The sequence below is a fragment of the Ictalurus punctatus genome, chromosome 21, assembly GCF_001660625.3.
Source record: "Ictalurus punctatus breed USDA103 chromosome 21, Coco_2.0, whole genome shotgun sequence".
Lineage (NCBI taxonomy): Eukaryota > Metazoa > Chordata > Actinopteri > Siluriformes > Ictaluridae > Ictalurus > Ictalurus punctatus.
The window spans coordinates 11,637,501-11,657,348 of NC_030436.2; the positions used below are offsets into that span (position 1 = coordinate 11,637,501).

Genomic DNA, 19,848 nt, shown 5'->3' on the forward strand with positions numbered 1-19,848 from the left:
TGTTTCACACTTGAGTGTGAGATTGGCTTTTTCACATATTTATTTATTTATTTATTTATTTATTTATTTATTTTTTATTAAAATCGTTTAAGATTGCTTTTTTAATTGTTGGAATTTGTTTAAGAAATATATCTAAGTTTTGAAAAATGAAAAAAAAATACTGTGCTCTCTGTATAAAGTAATCGATTAAATTCGGATGATGGTAATGACTAACAGTCAGTGCATTTACATGGACAACAATAATCCACTCTTAACCCAATTAAGACCATAATTTGATTAAGAAACTACCATGTAAACAGCCATTTTTAATTACCTTAATCTAATTAAGGTCATACTCGAAGTAAGTGATAATCGAATTAAGACATGTGGAGTATTCCTGTTTTAGTCACATAATGGACGTGTATTACAGACATGTAAACACCTTAATCACATTATGAATGTCGTGTGAGAGTTTTCACCGTATTTTGCGACAGGACACGATCACACACGGTAGTTTTACGGCGAACAAGAGAGTTCCCAAACCTCATACTTGCCTACTATAGGCCTGTAGTGGGAAAAATACATGTATCTCGGCTACTATATAGACGGTAATTACGCAGTTTGAGACGCAGCCCACAGCTTCAAGCAGTTGTCTATTAGCACATACAGCATGACAAATAATTAACTGCACTTAAAGCGTTCATAAAAAAATTAATAAAAACACCCAAAACTGTATACGGTACCATAATGAAGACGAACTGTATGTTGATACGTGAAATTCTGGAGGGACGTCGGAAGGCGTGGCACGGTGATGTAATGACGCGGGCTGTTGATCTAATTATGTTCTAAAACATGTAAAACGGGAACATGACAGGAGTATTCTAAAAGCGACTCATGTAAACACCTTAAGCACGTTATTATCTTAATCAGAGTATGGTCAATAATTAGATTACTGCTGTCCATGTAAACATAGTCAGTGACCAGTAGGTGGCTAAAAGACCTGAGCTTTAAATATGAATTAATACATTTTAAACCATAAGAAATAATTTAGTAGATAAAATATACTCAGGAATCGAGAACAAAATTCTTCTGATTTGCATTTGCTTACTTTTCATTATGTTTTTTTTTTTTACTTCTTTTTTGTTTGTTTCTTGTATTTTTCTAGCAAACATCTTACACTCCCCTTCTCTGCCACTAGAGGGAAAGTGAATGGCTCGGCGGTGGGCGTGGCTTCGGCCAGGCTAAGCCGCGCCTCGGTGGGTGTGTTTCGGTTTGTATTTGCATAAAATTAACATATATTTGCATGAAATGTGTGTCAGTAGGGCAGCGCTCACATGTAGCGAAGTCAATGGAAACGTGAGACACATGCGCGCGCGCTCACACGACTGAAATAGACGGTTGCATTGAGGATGTGTATGAAATTCTTGGCACACACACACACACACACCGAGAGATAAACATCAGAGAGGAATCGAGAAAAGGAGAACCCTGATAAACGTGTGTGTCCATTATAGTGTAGATCCGGCGCGCGCGTGCGTGTGTTCAGAGAGAGTGTATGTTCGTTCAGTGCAGTTGTGAGCCACACACATGGATTTTCCAGTAATTGCTATTCTAGGAAAAGAGAAATTGGCTACTGTACATCACACACCCTGCTGAGGAGAACAAACCGGGACGCGACGTTTCACACACACACACCGCGTTTTTAATCGGTTTTATTGCTGTTCCTCGAGGTGCGCATCACCTTTTCCACCGACTGTTGCGCAGGTTTTATTATCTTCTATATTTCCGGGTCAGCGCGCGAGGATTCGCCCTGAAACCGAACCGTGCGTCATGACGAGCATACCTGGATGTGTGCAGGAGAATTCCACCCACATTCACATCTGCTAACTGTCTTCAGCTCCACACCTGATCAACACACGATGGATAACAGCTCAGGTGAGTGACGATGATGATTAAATGATCAATACTGACGTCACAATGTGCTCGCGCTGATCATCAGTGTTAGTGCTGTGCGCGGATTCTGTGCGGTTTTAGTGGAAAATAGAAATATCACTTATCGGTTTTGTAGTTATTAAAGATCAATTATATGCGTCCGTATTTCTGAACATGAAAACAGGACATATGAAGAAACACAAACTAATGAACGTTACCGTTAAATATTTAATTACTTAATTATTTAATTACACAGTGTGTCATAGTCCCCTAAACAGGCACTTATCTATCGCACGTGGAAACTATTCGAGCATTTTATGTAAACAATGTTGGGATTGTGTTAAGGATTTCGGGATCGTGTTTGGAAGGTTGTGGGTTCGAATCCCAGCATGGTTAGACCCTTGAATTCGACCTTAAACTCTAAAGCGCTCACTTGTATCCTGTCTGGTTTTTGGAAATTATTAAGACAATCATCTTTGTTTCTGGAATTTTTTGACAGTTTTATCGATATTTTGCAGAACAGCCTCAGCTATAGCTGCCGGTTCTGCTCTTACTGTGTATTTATTTATTATTTGTATTATACAGATGATTTGTTTTCATCTTTATTTGCGAGATGCATTTAATTTTTATGCAGTATTGGTTTATCCAACACGATGAAATATTTAAAACTCTTAAAATTGCAAATGATATCGTGCATTAACGGTTTCTAAGAATGATTTTGTTCTTAATTCAGTTACACATCTGAACAATACAGACTCTTTTTTTTATTATTATTATTTTTGCTTAACCTTTTGATGTTTTTTGGAAACAGGAAACAAAATTCCATTAGTATTTGATTTAGTATTTAATTCTGAATAAATGGTAGTTTGGGTTCTATTTTTATATACAAATGTTTATTTTAAAAAAAAGGTAATAAATAATACAAATGATCACCCCACCCCTCACTTCACCTCTAACCCCACCTTGAGGACTATGTGAAAGTGGATGTGGATCTGGAATATATTCTGGAGAATCTATATTTATCCATCTATCCATCTATCTCTCTATATCTCCCTCTCTCTATCTATCTGTCTATCTGTCACTCTCACTATCTATCTATCTACCTATATATATATATATATATATATATATATATATATATATATATATATATATATATATATATACACACACATACATATACACACACACACACATTACTGAAAATCCAGCAGAACCACTAAACACATCTTGTCTCAGTAACGGCTCAACATTAGGACCTTTCACATTGTGACAGAAAACACAAAATAACATCGCTAATGATTACAAATCCCCCAGAAACCTGTAGGATCCTCTACAGATAAGTATGATTGTTGTGTTTCAGCAGGGAGATCATGTGTAGTGGTGAATTAACACCTGTATATAAAACCTTGAGGAGGTAACTCGGCATGTGCGCTGTGGTTAGGTGTCAGTATGACATGTAAGAGGCTCTTTATTCCAACACTGCGTGTGTGTGAACTCGTAATTCATTAATAACATATACAGGTCAGCCCTGAGTGCTGAATTAGCACGCACAGATCTCTCTAACCGACGGCACATGTTTTCAACCGTGGTGTTAACCCTCTAAATAACCTCAAATGAACCTCTAATTAAGTTGTTTTCGTTCTGTCTGGTGTTAAAGTCCTTCCTCTGAGTCTATCCCCTCTCTCTCTCTCTCTCTCTCTCTCTCTCTCTCTCTCTCTCTCTCTCTCTCGCTCTCGCTCTCTTCCTTTCCTTGTTCAGCTCATTATATTATCAGGTGAATAAACATAATTTAACCATAACGAGTCATTTATGTAGAGGTCGGAGTTGTAAACTTTAATCAGATCACTAATTTGCAGAAATGTCTCATTTATTGAGTTTTATGCTTTAATTAAAAAACTCATAAACAGGTCAGAAGATAAGCCTGCGTGATGATGTGATGGTCATGTGACATTTGGTCTATGCAGTAAAATGCAGTAAAAGCAGCATTTGGCTCTGTTATTTACAATCCACATTAGAATCTGCCCAGTCGTCTGCACTGACGCTTATTAATATCATGCTGTATAAAAGAAGATATGCATGCAGTCCACACCTCGCTGTTTATAACCAGGGTTTGATTTCTCATGGTAACAGACAGTTCTCTCTGAGACTCACGTGGACGAGCTCCAGGAGCCACGTGCCACGCGTGATTCCCCCCGAGCGACTCCTCCGCCTTCCTTTCTATTATTAATGCAGCCTGTGTGTGGAAGGCATAAAGGGACAAAAAGGATCTAAAAATAAACTTCCCTGGCTGGAGGAGTTCCCAGCTCTGCTCCTGGAGTTCCTCAGCTGTGTGTGTGTCTGTTTTCCTACTCGAATACACCCAGCGTGACTAATTTGCGAATGATCCATAAAAAGCAATTTCTGTATCAGACCTCAGACATAATTACAGAGTTTTGATGGAACCACAGAACGTCGTGTTTATTATGTTTTTTTATTAATAAGTTTAATGTGTTTATGTTTTTGTTTGTAAATACACTCAAAAACACTGTGGAATGTCATGTGATGATATTTAAATACATAAATATGTATACACTATGTGTTAATTAAAAATATTGTTCCTTTAAAATCTATGGAAACGTTTTTGTTGTTTTTTTTCACATGGAAAACATCAAAGGAGATGCGTCTTAATGGCTTATCTTGAGGAGTGAATTTTTTTATCCTAAAATTTATGAATGAAGTTAAAGTGTCTCTGTAAGTGTAGCAGACGAGCGCTAGGTCAGATTACCCTTCAAACTGTCAGGTTTTCTTTACAGGAGAGCATATCGAATTAACACAAACACTGATTTTATTTTATTAAATCAAATGAAAAGTGTGATAAAATCACCTAAGTTACACAAATACAAAATAATATGATGCACTGGATCAAGTGCTTTTCTACACACTACTGAATAATGAGTGTGGAAGCCATTTTGTGAAATTAAACCAGTGATTAATTTGATAATTATAATTAGGATTATTCATGCAGCAATATATCAGAGATACACTCTCGACTCCGATTAGATTTATTTTCAACAGTTGCAAAATCTTCCCATTCATAGATCATCATAGTCTTTTTATTTTTGTTTTTGAAACCGTTGCATTTTTGTTTTAGAAATTATATTACGTTTCACAGCAAATAAAATAAAATTATAGTTTCTTCATCAGTCTGTTTTCTATCCCTGATTGTTTAGGGTTTAATGGTGAGTGTTTGTGATTTAAAGGCGGTGGTCCAGACACGTGAAAAACCCCATTTCGTTTCTACTCAAGAACAATCTGGCAACCTCAGAGCTGTGCATTTTTTTATAACGTTATTTTAATCATCTGAATATGGCAGCTATGTAACCTGACTCTGAATATGAGGAACTTTTCCTCATGAATACTGACGTAATTTTTGGACTTAATCCTGAATCCAGCTCTAATTTTATACCACTCAGGAATGGATGGAACAGAAAGACAGAAAGGTTCTGGTAATCAGAATTTTGTCCCTTTTCACCTATCATACTGGCACTCTGACTTATTCTAAAGTATCAGTGTGATTCAGCCAGCGGTCAGTGGGTCACAGGATTAATGGAACACAGCCGGTTTCCCTTTTCACCTGCTTTATACACCACTGTTATTGTCCTTTTTATCTCCAAACTGTCTGTAGATTAAATGACTAAAATATTTAATGAGTTAATATGTAGCCCATGTGAACAATAACTCCTGTACAGTGAAAGGTTTGCTGTTCTCCTGTAAAAAAAACAAAAAAACAAAAAAAACAAAAGACCTTGAACCGGGTGAACCGTCAATCATTTACAGAATTGTACATTACTTTAGGCTTGAATTTGAATTCGAGGAAATGATCAGTTAAAGATTAACCTGAAGTTCAGATATTACAGGTTATAGCTCCATGCACAGAAACCGGATGATTAGAGTTAAACACAAGTCTACAGGGCTGATGATGAATTTCTACTAAATTATTATTATTATTATTATTATTATTATTATTATTATTATTTTCAATATACATCAGTCCTTAACACAAAATGCTAATGCCTAATAGCACATTTAGAAAGTGTCATGTTTTCGCTCATTTCTACATTTACTGTATTTTTTGTTGCTATTTTTCCAGTTGTATAGTGCGATATTTTTTATTATTTTTACATTCGTAAAGCATCAGACAGTATTTTAGTTATTTTTACGTCTGTAGAGTATGATGATTTGCTCATTTTTACATTTCTTAAAGTCTGTAAAGCTTGATGTTTTTATTTAACACACTGTTCTTCAGAAAGCAGAAATAATGCCTTACAGAAGCTTAAAGACTTGCTATTTACTTGTTAACTTGTTGGCTAGCTAGTTAATCTTAGCTAAGAGCTTTTTTGGGGGGGGGGATCTACAGTTTATATAAACCATGAAGTATTTATTCACTATCATTAACTATTTTTAGCTAGCTAGGTTAGTCAGTATTAGCCAGAACATTTTTTGAAAGCTAGAATCTTTGTTCGTGTTTATTTTGGTGTTAATTTTCTAGAAAGCTAGCTAGCTCTAGAACATACTGTATATAAACCATGAACGTTATGCTAATGTTACTTTGCTAGCTAGTGAGGTGGCTGGCCAGTTACTGTTACCTAGAAAAGTTCATGATAACTAGCATGCTTGTTTGTTTTTAGTACCTTTTCCCCCCCAGAAAACTATCCAAGCTACAGTATACGTGATACAAAAACCGTAAACCATTTATTTGCTAATGTTAACTATTAGGTGGCTAGTTTTAGTGTTAGCTAGACACTTTCTTGATAGCTTGCATGTGTGCTCATTTTTGTTGTGGTGTTAATAGAATATTTGTGTAGAATCTAGCATCATAAATCTCCAACTTCATGCATATACACAGTTCACAAGATGTTACAGTAGAAAAAGTTGTTTATAAAACAGACTTATCAAATACATACTTATTAATATATATTACTGTAATTAGCAATGATATTAATATATATTACTATAATTAGCAACGCTCATTATTCGTGGTTCGCGTTTACTGTGTAATATTTCAGTGTAACGTTCTCCAGTTAAATATGTCTCAGATAGCCCGAGGATCATTTTTATTTTAATTACATATTTATGATTACACACACACACACACACACACACACACACACACACACACACACATAGCGTGAGAAAAAAAAACGATACATTTTGGACGTGTTTCAGCAGGTGTGTGTGATGTGTGTGTCAGCTGAACAAAGGCTCTTCGCTGACATGCTGTTGTTGTGTTTTTATGAACGTGTACGTGTGAGGAACGTGCGAGCGGGTGTGGAATCTGTCCGTCAGCAGAACAGCGACTGTCCAACCAGATGCTTTTGTTTTTTTAAGCTAGGACTAGTCGTGACTTTTGTATTCGGCACTTAATGAACTCAATGACCCGGTCGTGTTAGTGGGTGTGAATTCTGGGTTTGTTTGTTTTTGTGCACAAATACAGGTCGTGGTTTTAATGTGAATCATCATGTGCTGAGTGTGTTTATATTCTCACTAACAACACTGATTTCTGTTGTTTTTTAGATTAGTCATGCGCTGATGTGAACACTGATATCCAACACGATGTTACGCTACTTGTGATGTTACGCTACAATATTTACCCGTGTGAAAAACTAATTGCCCCCCTCAACGTAAAATCTGGTTGTGCCACTTTTAGCAGCAATAACTGCAACCAAACGCTTCAGATAACTGGAGTTCAGTCTTTCACTTACTTCTAGGACTAGCACTTACTCCTATGCTTTGGATCATTGTCTTGCTGCATGATCCAGTCGTGCTTGAGATTCAACTTATGGACTGAAGTCCGGAAATTCTCCTTTAGAATTTTCTGGTAGAGAGCACAATTTGTGTTTCCCTCAATTATTGCAAGTTGCCCAGGCCCTGAAGCAGCAAAGCATCCCCACACCATCACACTTCCACCACCATGCTTGACTATAGGTATGATGTTCATTTTGTGGAATTCTGTGTTTGGTTTACGCCAGATGTAATGGGACCCCTGTCTTCCAAACAGTTCCACTTTCGACTCATCAGTTCACAGAACATTCTCCTAAAAGCTTTGAAGGTCATCAAGGTGTGTTTTGGCAAAATTCAGATGAGCCTTAATGTTCTTCTGGGTTAGCAGTGGTTTTCACCTCACCACTTGGAGTCATGAACAGTGGAGTCATGAACAGTGACCTTTAGTGATGCATGAGAGGTCTGTAGGTCCTCTGATATTGTCCTTGGCTCTTTTGTGACTTCCTGGATGAGTCGTCGCTGTGCTCTTGGAGGAATTTTGGAAGGTCAATCACTACTGTGTTGAGTTTTTACATTTAGAGATAATGGCTCTCACTGTGGTTCTTTGCGTCTAGTCCATCTGAACCCCATTATGAATGCAGTTTCATAGATTTGGGGAATTAGTAACTACGGGGGCAAATACATTTTCACACAGGCCCAGTTGGTATTGGATTATGTTTTTGATTCAATAAATAATATTATCATTTAAGAACTGAAATATATATATATATATATATATATATATAATATTTGTGTGTGTGTGTGTGTACAAACTTTTGCACTCGTCTCAGACTCTGTACTGTAGATATTGAAGCATGTTCAAGTGTAGTCAGTATCTTTTATAACTTACATTAATGGAATATTTCGGTGTTTGTGTTTATTCTCTTTCACACTAATATAAAAATAACTTTTGAAGATGATTTAAAAAAAAAAAAAAGGCGCATCAGATGACCTGCTGGAGAGCGCAGTACACGTGACCCGCGGAGGGAGGCGGGGGGAGGAGGCGGGGCCAGACACGTGAGCGAGGAGTAATAAGATTCTAGAATGCCGTGTTTTCCGCGCAGGCCACGCCCACCGGCTTTCTAGGAACAGAGGAACATTCCTGAACTACCACGCTTACTTTCTTTCTTTTTTGCATGTTTGCAATTAATTTAAAAAATCCTATAAAAAGTAGGGCAAACAATTAAATGGACAAAATAAATAAAACGGAAAAATATAATAATTAAATATGTAAATAAATAAATGTATTTCTTTCTCCCTCCCTCCATTTGTCTTTATGCATGTCTCTTTCTTAACTTTTTTTTTACTGTCTTATTTATTTATTTATTTATTTATTTAATAATTTATATATAAGTAGGATGACCAGAAATAAGGTGTAAAATAAAATAATAATAATAAGTAACTAATAATAAAAATTTTGCATCCATTAAATTTTCTATATTTTTTCATCTTTACATTCATTTGTTTTAATTTGTACCTGCAGTTCGGGTGTGTGTGTGTGTGTGTGTGTGTGTGTGTGTGTGTGTGTGTGTGTGAACACTATGTTATGCAACATATTCCATACCTCAGATCATAATATGCGAGCAGCTTTATGCCAGGTCAGTGTAGTGTGAGCATCAATGCTAATGTCGCTAACAAGTACTGTACGCGTATAGTATATAGTAAGCACCTCCAGTGTAGCAATTGGCAACGTCTGAATTTTTGCATACTCACCTTATTTCAACAATCCGGAACAATATTTTGTACATAGCAGTTTAATCATTTACATAATTGTCTTCTATAATACAAGTTATAGAAATCACTTCTAAAATACAAGCCCTGCCTCCAGATTAGAAGCCACACCCCCTGCTTGAACAGATTAATGGAGCTGGATTCTTTTTCTCTCTGTGACATCATTTTTTTGTCCATATTTAAAGATAACAGTGTGTCATACAGAGTTAGAAGGCACATCAGTGTCTGTGGGATGCTAAACTGCTATGTTAGCATAGATCCATAAAACTTCGGACCACGTGACATCATCAGGACAAAGCACAGTTTGTTTGTTTTTATTAATACTGTGTCTGCGTGTGTGTGTTTAGGAACAGGAGTGATCTTATACGCCTGTTCCAGCTCGAGTCCCGACAGTCCGTCTAGCGGATATCAGACTAATTCGCCCTCCTCTCAGTCCCAGCCTTCTTCTCCAGAGGAAATCCCCTCTGACCTTCAGCACAGGACCACGAGCAGCAACCCAAACCCCACCACGTCCACTTCCCCTACACCTAAACTTGTCTTCCAGTTCCCAGAACTGAGCAGCACACACGTTACATCATCAGGACAAAGCGTAAACTCACAGTCGCTCGCACGCAGGAGGTCATGTGGTGCTTTTACAAGTGAGTCAAATCCTCAAGAGGCTCTTTTGATTCCCTCTGATTCCCTCTGGTTCACTCTGATTTTCTCTGATTCTTTCTGATTCACTCTGATTCTCTCTGATTCACTCTGATTCTTTCTGATTCACTCTGATTCACTTTTATTCTCTCTGATTCGCTTTGATTCTCTGAGTCACTCTGATTCACTCTGATTCTCTCTGATTCACTCTGATTTACTTTTATTCTCTCTGATTCACTCTGATTCTCTCTGATTCTCATATTCTGTCTGATTCTGTCTGAACAAGAAGTTATGACCAAATAAGGAACGTGAGGAAACTCAAAACTGTCTTCAACAGTAAATTAACTTTAATTTAATTTAATTTATTTTTAAATGATAATAAACGTTATTGTACAGAAGCTCTGATTGTTCAAGAAAAGATGCCAAATATATAAAGCACCAAAAAGAAAGAAAACTAGGTAAATATAATAAGACAAAAATTAGTAAATATAATTGTAAAAAAAAAATGTAAACAGTAAAAATAGTGTTGAAAAAATTTCTGAAGTTTTAGTAAAACAAAAGCTGAAAAAAAGTAAAGAAAATGTTGCGTTACTTAAATACAACATCATATTTCATGAACTAATCTAATAATTAATTTAATTTAATTTAATTAATTTAATTAATATTAAGTTTTAACAAATCATTATAATTATAATATTATAATATCAATATTAAATAATTATTGGTTTTAATTTGTTTACATTGTTATTACTATTTTTTCTGGAATAGGGACCAGGGGTATGGTGCTGTTGTGTAAAGTGTGTGGAGACATCGCATCGGGATTTCACTACGGAGTTCATGCATGTGAGGGATGCAAGGTATACACACACACACACACACACACACACACACACACACATACAGACTGTTTATTAAAACACTGATGCGCCTTCCCCTCCCCCGCACCGACCCCACCCCAAACATAAGATAACTAATAGTAAAAGGGGTGGGGCTAATCAGCTATGATGCTGCAGAAGTTTAGACGTTGATGTGTTGTTGCCGTGTTTTTTGTTATGTTCTCTCACACACGTTGCGTTTTCTCTCCTCAGGGTTTCTTCAGACGCAGCATCCAGCAGAACATCAGCTACAAGATGTGTGTGACGAACGAGAACTGTCTGATCGTGAGAATGAACCGGAACCGCTGCCAGCACTGTCGCTTCAAGAAGTGTCTGGCCGTGGGCATGTCCAGAGACGGTCAGAACCTTTATAACATGCTTATAAACCACAGTGTCGCATTTACAACACACGAATAACTTCGGTGTGAAGAACTTACAGCAGAAATCTGAAAACATAAAAACAGATTAATAATAACACGCTAAAGATGGTCACTAAACCTCATCCCTGCGTTTCCCCATAAACACAGCTCCACCTTTTTATCATTAATCTCAGTGACGTCGTTATTTCATTAACACAAACAATTAAGTCTTAAGTGATTCACCTTCAAATAAATTAAATATTTTTGAACATTTTGAACATAAATATTCATAAAATCAAAACCGTTTAGATTTTCTTTTCCTCTGCTCCTTTCTTCCTCTGTTTCCCCCAATTCCTTCATCTCTTCTAGTTGATTTATAACAGCGAGAGCTCACAAAGCACATCATCACACACACACACACATCAATAAACCTTCCTTTCCTGTCAATTGTAAATTCCAAACCATATTTATATCCTCCAGTATTCAATTTTTAAATTTTATTGTATTTCATTTACATATTCCTTTATTTTATAATGTATTATTCATTTGTACTTGCTTTAACTAGTTAAAAAATATTTGTATGTGTGATTATATGTGTGTGTGTGTGTGTGTGTGTGTGTGTGTGTGTGTATATATATATATATATATATATATATATATATATATATATATATATATATATATATATATATATATAATGTATGTGTGTGTTTATTGAGGTATTTATATATTTATTTCCCTTGGTAGACAGTTTTCACCAGCTATTGATCAATAGTTTATTACAGTTTATTGATCTTTATAGTGGTTTATTTTATGTAGAAAACATTTAATTTAAGTGATTTTGATGGCATCGTTAACAAATATCATCATATTATTTGTTTTCATTTTACTTTTAGAATTTTGCTTTTGAAGTTTGTTCTTAATTAATAATATACATTCCTTATTATTTTCACTCTGGTGTATCATTGTTATTTAAATTATCATATTATTTAAATCTTTATTGTATTATACAGTATTTCCTCCAATAGATTTCTCCAGCTCTCAGTATTTCTGTAGACAGTAGCACAAATGTGCAGGTAATAAATCATTCCTGCAGGTGGGAGACATATTTAGGTGACCTAAAAAGCAGGAGAAGAACGCGAGGCTTCATTTATCAGCGTGAGGGCGTTCCTGCTTTCTGCACCGCTCACGCTGAATGTGTTAGAACAAATGTAGGGATCGTTGTAGAGATACGCTGTGTATTTATTAAAAATGATTTACTTCGAGAGGAGTTTATTCATTTAAATGCACTGTAATGATGATGATGGTGATGATGGTGATGATGGTGATGATGATGATGATGATGGTGGTGGTGATGATGATGATGATGATGATGGTGGTGATGATGATGATGGTGGTGGTGATGATGATGATGATATTGGTGGTGGTGGTGGTGATGGTGGTGGGAGAAATAGTAGAATAGAGGTGTACTAGCCTGGCAGTAAATCTTGTTGTCATGACGGTTCAGCAGTGACCCGTTTATTCCGCAGCACAAAGCCCAGATTCCTCTCCAACTTATTTTGGAGTTGAACTCTAACCTCATAATCTTGTTTTGTTTTGTTTTGTTTTGTTTGTCTCAAAACTGGTTCTTTAACCTGATAACTTCTGCTCTATAAAACACACCCTGCCCTCTTTAGCCGTCTCTGCTTTAACCCACGTTACACATTACGTTCTCACCCCAGAGTGGATTTTATCCACACAAAACGAAAGTGGAGTAGAAAATGTTAAGAAAATGTCAGAAAGACATGAAGTGAGTTTTAGACGTTACGTCAAATATAAACAATCGAATGAGTGCATTAATATAAAATTGCACTACTGTCAGAGCTGCTGTTATAGAGAGCTAATCAACACCTTCTGACCAATCACAATACAGAACTCAAACTGATGGTTAAATTATTGTGGTTAAATTAATGTTACAATATTATATTATGTTTATATTATAAAAATGTATATTTTTTATGTTATTGTTGCACATGACAATATTTCAACATGTTACAAATTTTTACTGTTATTATTATAATATATTACAGATAATTGTTACATTATTGTCATGTTGTTCTGTCATTTTTTACATTCTTATTGCGTTATTGTTGCGTTACTATAGCATGACTGTTATGTTATTTTTATTGTTATGGTCTGCACTTATTACTGTTACATTATTGTCATCTTATCGTTACGTTGTTGTGATGGTTTTATTACGTTATCATTACCTTATTGTTGCATTACTGTAACATTATTGCTGAACGACTTTATGGTTGTTGTTATTGCATTATTGTACATTTCTATTACATTATTATTGCTTTATTTTTATTTTAATGTTGTGTTGTTACATTATTGTTTAGCTGTTGTCAGGTTATTGTGTTATGGTTACACTGGTGCAGTAATGTAACACATTATTTCATCAGGGCGTCTCACTTTCTTCATCATAATCATGAGATTCAGATGGACGTGATTAAATTCTAACGTGTCATGTTGTGATGTTACCCACAAACCATCGCTTTAGCTCCAGCACTAATCTGTAGTAATCTAAGAATGTAGAATATAACGACCTCGTTGGACTGCCTGCCTGCCGTGAAATCTAGATCATCTGAATAAGGTGTACAAAGGTAGTGTACACGCCATTCTGAGTGCGCTTCCACGAACTGGGTTTATTTCATCAGTTATTAAACACTACAGCAGCTTTCTCACGCAAGACTCCATCGTCCTTCACTGATGCACTGTAAACCCAAACCAGGTCAATATTGGGTGTTAATGGTTAACAGTTAGCGCTCTGTGATGGCGATTACACATCTTAATGTCTAAACTACAGCAATAATTAAAGAAATGAAGAAACGAACGGTTCATGATCCTGAGATTGGACAGATTTTACACGGGTTTATTATTGAACGCTTCTCACTCGCTTCTGAGTTCAGTGAAATTTATTTTTTTCTTTTTTAGCTCGACTTTTTCAGTGTCTTCATTACTTCTGACGTTACTGACCCGCCGACCTCCTTACCTAGTAAAAGAGACAGCGGGGACGAGGTGTTAATTCTGGTGTCAACTTTTATAAATGATGAATATATTTATAAATCACTTTATAAATCGTGAGTGGAGCTGAAGTGAAGTTAATGAAAGTTCTATATCGTATTACTTCCTATAAAACACACTTCAATCATTTTTTTACTTTAGAACATGCCTATATATATATATATATATATATATATATATATATATATATATATATATATATATATATATATATATACTGTACATATTTTGAAATCCAGCATTTAAATGGTTCAGCACTCGCGTATGTATCATATGTGAATATATTTTAGTGTTTTTTAAACATGAATCCTGATTTTTTTATTTTTTTTTTTTTAACCTAAACTAAATTTTCCTCTATTTTGTTTTCCAGCTGTGCGTTTTGGTCGCATCCCTAAACGTGAGAAACAGCGACTCCTGGATGAAATGCAGAGCTACATTAAAAGCCACAACCCCATGGATGTCGACTCGGCTATGCCCTCAGAAGCCACGCCCAGTCCTCAATGCCACCAATTAGGGTCAGGTGAGGTCATCAGGGCCTCGTCTCATTTCCCTGTCATTGTGAAGGAGGAGGAAAATCTCACGAAGATAAACAACAACGATGATGACGACGACAACACCGATTACTCGCCGTCTCACGAGTCTCAGCTTCACTCTGTTGCTCCTCACAGCACGTCGACTCCGTCTTGCCCCGCCCAGGGCAGATTCACGCTTGCTCACACCGAGAACACACCGAAGCCCACAGGACTTGACATCAAGAGAGAGACGCCCTGTTCCTGGAGGCCGAGTGCTGGAGCTAAAGTTCTGGTGTGTGAATAAACTTCGCCAGTTACATCAGAATAGTGTAACGAATGTAATTAAGGTTGATATAAGGCTCTAACCCTCTGACCCGTATTAATTAATTAACTTAAAAATTAGATTTTTTAAAATTCATTTAATAATTAGATATCTCCATCTTTATCTCTCTCAAGGACAACTTGTGCCTTTATCACGACTGTATATTTGTCATTATCCATAAAATGTGCATTACTGGGATGACTGTTATATAATTCTATATATACTGTGCATAATATATATCATAATATATAACAAATGTATCACATATATAACATGTAAACCGCTCGAACCAAGATATTACAAATGTGCTGCAATTTAACCTGCCAGTACAGTGTGATCCATTGAATTAGATTATGTATATTCATACAATCTCTCTCTCTCTCTCTCGCTCTCTCTCTCTCTCTCCCCCTCCCTCCCTCCAGGCATGTCCTCTGAATTCATGTCCCGTGTCCCCATCAGATCGCTCCACTCAGCAGGTATGGGATGCTTTCTCACAGTGTTTCAGTCCTGCAGTTAGAGACGTGGTGGAATTTTCTCGCAGCATCCCAGGATTTCACACACTCAGCCAAGATGACCAGATCCGACTGCTCAAATCGGGCACCTTCCAGGTGAAACAACATTGTAACAACCTCATAACATCATAACAACTCCAAAACAACCTGTAACAACTCAAAAACAATCACATAGCAACCTCATAACTCCAAAATAATAACACCATCCACAACTCTAAAACAACCATATAATATTATAATAACGGCAGAAGATCCACATAACATCACAACAACCACATAGCATCATAGCAACTCCAACACAATGTCGTAACCCAATAACAACTCAAAAACAACCTCATAATATTATACAAACGGCAAAAGAACCACATAACAACATCATAACAACTTCAACCTTCTTAAAACCTCATAACAACTCTATACCAATTTCATAACAACTCCAAAACAGCCTCATGTCATAAGAATGCATGAACAACGTCCTGACAACATTACTAGGCTCTGAAACTGTTGTAAACAACCTCATAAAAGACTTATAATCTCATAACAGCCTCATAAAATCTTATAACTACCCTATGACAGCCTCATTTAACACCCCCCAAGATCCTGTAATAAGATAATAGTCTCATAACAACTTCGTACCAGCCCTAAAATACTCGCTAACTTTATAATAACCTCATAACAGCCTTTGTGGTAATCTTATAACAATCTCATAGCCTCATAGCAGCCTCATAATTGGTCCATAAACTCATAAACATCTCCTAACAGCCCTGGGATAATCTCATTTAACACTCATAAGACCTTTATAAGAGCTTCATAACATCCTCAAACCAACATCATAACATCTTGTAACAAATTTGTACCTTCATAGTAGCCTCCTTTTATGTTCTTATAAGACCCTTATGTGTTTCATAGCAACTAACAGCCTCATAACAGTTTCATGATAATCTTAGAGCATCATCATGACCTTATAAAAACCTAATAACAATCTTATAGCAGGATCATAACTGCCTCGTAACCTATTAACAACCTTCGTATGTGTTTATGATCCATAATGCACATTGTAATATTTATGTTTAGCACATTTATTTTACCCTTTTTTTTTTTTTTTTTTGCTAATCCGTATGTTTACAGGTTTTGATGGTGCGATTTTGTTCGCTCTTCGACGCAAAACAGCGAACAGTGACATTTTTAAATGGACAGACGTATCCTCTGGCGTCTTTGAGGGCACTTGGTATGGGCGCTCTGCTGGACGCCATGTTTGATTTCAGCGAGAAGCTGAGCATGCTGCGATTGGAATCAGACGAGGTGTCACTCTTCATGGCCGTAGTGCTGGTTTCTGCAGGTGTGTTGTGTTTATTACAGTTTATTGTATTCAGCTAGCTAGCTCACGGCGTTATCTAACATACCATTATCTGACAGCTAATAGATCTCTCAAAAAAAAAAATCAAATAATAGTATTATAATTAGTTAGCAAAAATGCTAGCGTGCCTTGTATGCTAATCACTGTGCTATTCATACTAGATACTACATTTACTGTGCATTGAAGTTATCTACAAGTAATATTCTCTTTTGTGTAACGTGGAGTTTGTATACACTGCCCCAAGCGTATAAAAATATTAATTCAGATTAATTTTCAACTATTTTTTTTTACAGATCGCTCTGGTATTTCCGACATGGCCGCCGTGGACAAGCTACAGGACGATTTAATCAACACATTGCGATCGCTTCTTGCGCAAAGGCGGCCAAGCGATGCCGAGATTTTCCCCAAACTGCTCTTACGTCTTCCTGATCTACGAACATTAAACAGCTTGCACTCGGAAAAACTTTTAGCCTTCCGTATCGACTCATAAATAAGAATAAATAAGGGGATTTAACTTTTTTTTTTAAGTGCTAAATTACACTGTTGCCTTGAAAAGGGAAAGAATGTAGTGACGGTGATGCCTATAAAAAATTGCATATCATTATAATTGCCTGAATATTATTACAAGAATGTATCATAAATCTTGCTACCTGTCATTCTTATTGGTCAGAATTTTAATGTAAACGAAACTTGGAAGTGTCTTGGTTGTGATTTTAGCTTCATCTTTTGTTTTTACGTAATATATTTGTTTATTCAAGCTCACATGCTAACGTCTTAGCGTACATACGAGCAGCTCAGCTACACGCTAACCAAGAATGTTACTAGAATACTCAGTAATGTATTTAACAAGTTCAACTGTAATGACGTTCGTGTAATGTGATGATGGTTTGTGTTGCATTTTTCGAACATCACAAACCACGTTGTATGTTACACCAAAAGATAATGTTATTACTAAAAACTAAAAATGTTGCAGCATCGTTGCTGGAACTTTAACTAAATAATGTTCACTGAAATATTTAGAAAACATTCTGCTCATTTTAAACTGTAAGCTGGGCTGTTAGGTTACATTATATTAGTTAGCTTGCATGTTAATAGCCGTGGAAACGACTTCTAGCAATTGATAAACAATAAGAAGAATGTTTGCTCTAAAACAGGCAGCTAGCATAAATATCTTTAAGCATTTCACACCACATTTTTTTGTATTTTCGCATTATTTCAGATTGATGTCTGCAAACAGACCCACATGATTCTGCCTTAAAATTTATCCAGCATAAGGAACATAAAAACTGTTTGGACATTATCTTGCACATTATTATTAGGTTTCCACACAATTGTTAAAATTGTTCATTGTTATTAATTAACATCACAGGCCTAGCTGAATGTTTAAGCATAATTTTTAAACATATGAATTGAATATTGAAGGAACAGTTTGGCATAAATCTCAAATGTATATTCAATCGATCATCCGAACGTTTTTTAGTGTCTGAAATTTTCTTCTCTAGTTTTCCTTTGATGCTGCACAGCTAATTTAGCCTCAACCTAGCCTACATATCTGCCTCAAACCACAACCAAATCATCAGACATGCTGATGTGTTTTAGAACCCGGTGGAACTTTCTGTTATCTATAAAGACAGCCATCTTGGACAAAGGGATTTTTTTCCTTAGTGAAAATTGTTATCATTCCCCTTCTTAAGTCACCAACCGCCAAAAACAGAAAGTAAAATTAAACAGGGAGCCTATTTGCAGCTTTAAAAACACAAAATATGTTATTATTGTCAACATTAGCTATGCTAATGCTATATGCTGAGGCTTCCATTTAAATAATTATCTTGGTGCTCAAGCAACAGTAGCTATCTGAATTTAGTAGCTAGCCAAAATTATTTACAAGCTAGCTAATGTCACGCTAAGCAGTATATAATATTAAAAACAAGAACAGTGAAGCTAGCTGAACTTTAATTTCAGAAACTAGCTGTAAGGTTTTTTTTTAGCAAAATTGGTGGCTATCGTATGATAGCAAGCAGAAATTTGACTGAATTTGCATATTTAATATTGAAAGTAGGATTTTTTTCTCTCTCTGAATCTTCTCATTTTACAAAATGTTAAGCTTTGTGTACAGTCAGGGTTTTTTCATACCAAACTGTTCCTTTGTTGATTTTTTTTCTTGTATTTTTTGACTATACTTTGAATTTTTAGACTTTAATCTCTATTACCCTATTTTTAAAAATATCATTCAAATGTAATTCAATATCTTGAATAGTTTATCATCACATCGTTCAACACGATCTCAAACAATCACGTCACTGTACTCAGATAACGATACGCATTTTAGGAAGCGTATTGTTTTTATTTATACGTTTGCTGATTCACTTCTTATCACTGAATTACGACTATTTGACCTCAGAGTGTAATTTTATCAGGAACATTTTCATTTTGTTTTTTGCGTTGTGTTGTATATATTGTATCAATATTATTTTTCTGTGAGTCTGAATGACAGGATTGTACTCCATGATATAATTTACATTTATATAAAATCTATTAAAAAGGAAAAAGAACACCTCATTTTTAGTGTCTTTAGTAAAATAAAATCTATTATCTGTTGTTCTTCCACAGATTCAAGTTAAAACTATAATACTGCAATATTAATTCTTATGTTACTCAATTGCCTGTATATTTTGTAAATGTGTTACTGTTATAATCTTCCACAGAGTTGAAAACTAAAAAATAAAGAAGATTGCCTTATCAGTTTTTTCTGCATGTTTGAGTTTCAT

At 35.7% G+C, this 19,848-nt stretch overlaps 1 protein-coding gene across 2 annotated transcripts; it reads left to right on the top strand.

The window, feature by feature from the left end:
• Nucleotides 1-1,301: 1,301 nt before the first annotated feature.
• Nucleotides 1,302-19,825, top strand: LOC108255161 (nuclear receptor subfamily 1 group D member 2). 2 transcript variants are annotated; one of them, XM_017450892.3, is made up of 8 exons: nucleotides 1,302-1,914; nucleotides 9,792-10,082; nucleotides 10,846-10,934; nucleotides 11,166-11,310; nucleotides 14,748-15,181; nucleotides 15,634-15,819; nucleotides 16,852-17,062; nucleotides 17,374-19,825. In XM_017450892.3, the coding sequence occupies exons 1-8, from the start codon at nucleotides 1,827-1,829 to the stop codon at nucleotides 17,568-17,570; spliced, it is 1,641 nt and encodes a 546-aa protein (XP_017306381.1). In that variant the 5' UTR covers nucleotides 1,302-1,826; the 3' UTR covers nucleotides 17,571-19,825. The 2 variants fall into 2 exon arrangements, with proteins under 2 accessions (XP_017306381.1, XP_053530057.1); XM_053674082.1 differs by lacking the exon at nucleotides 9,792-10,082 and having other exon boundaries at nucleotides 1,303-1,914.
• The last annotated feature ends 23 nt before the right edge of the window (nucleotides 19,826-19,848 follow it).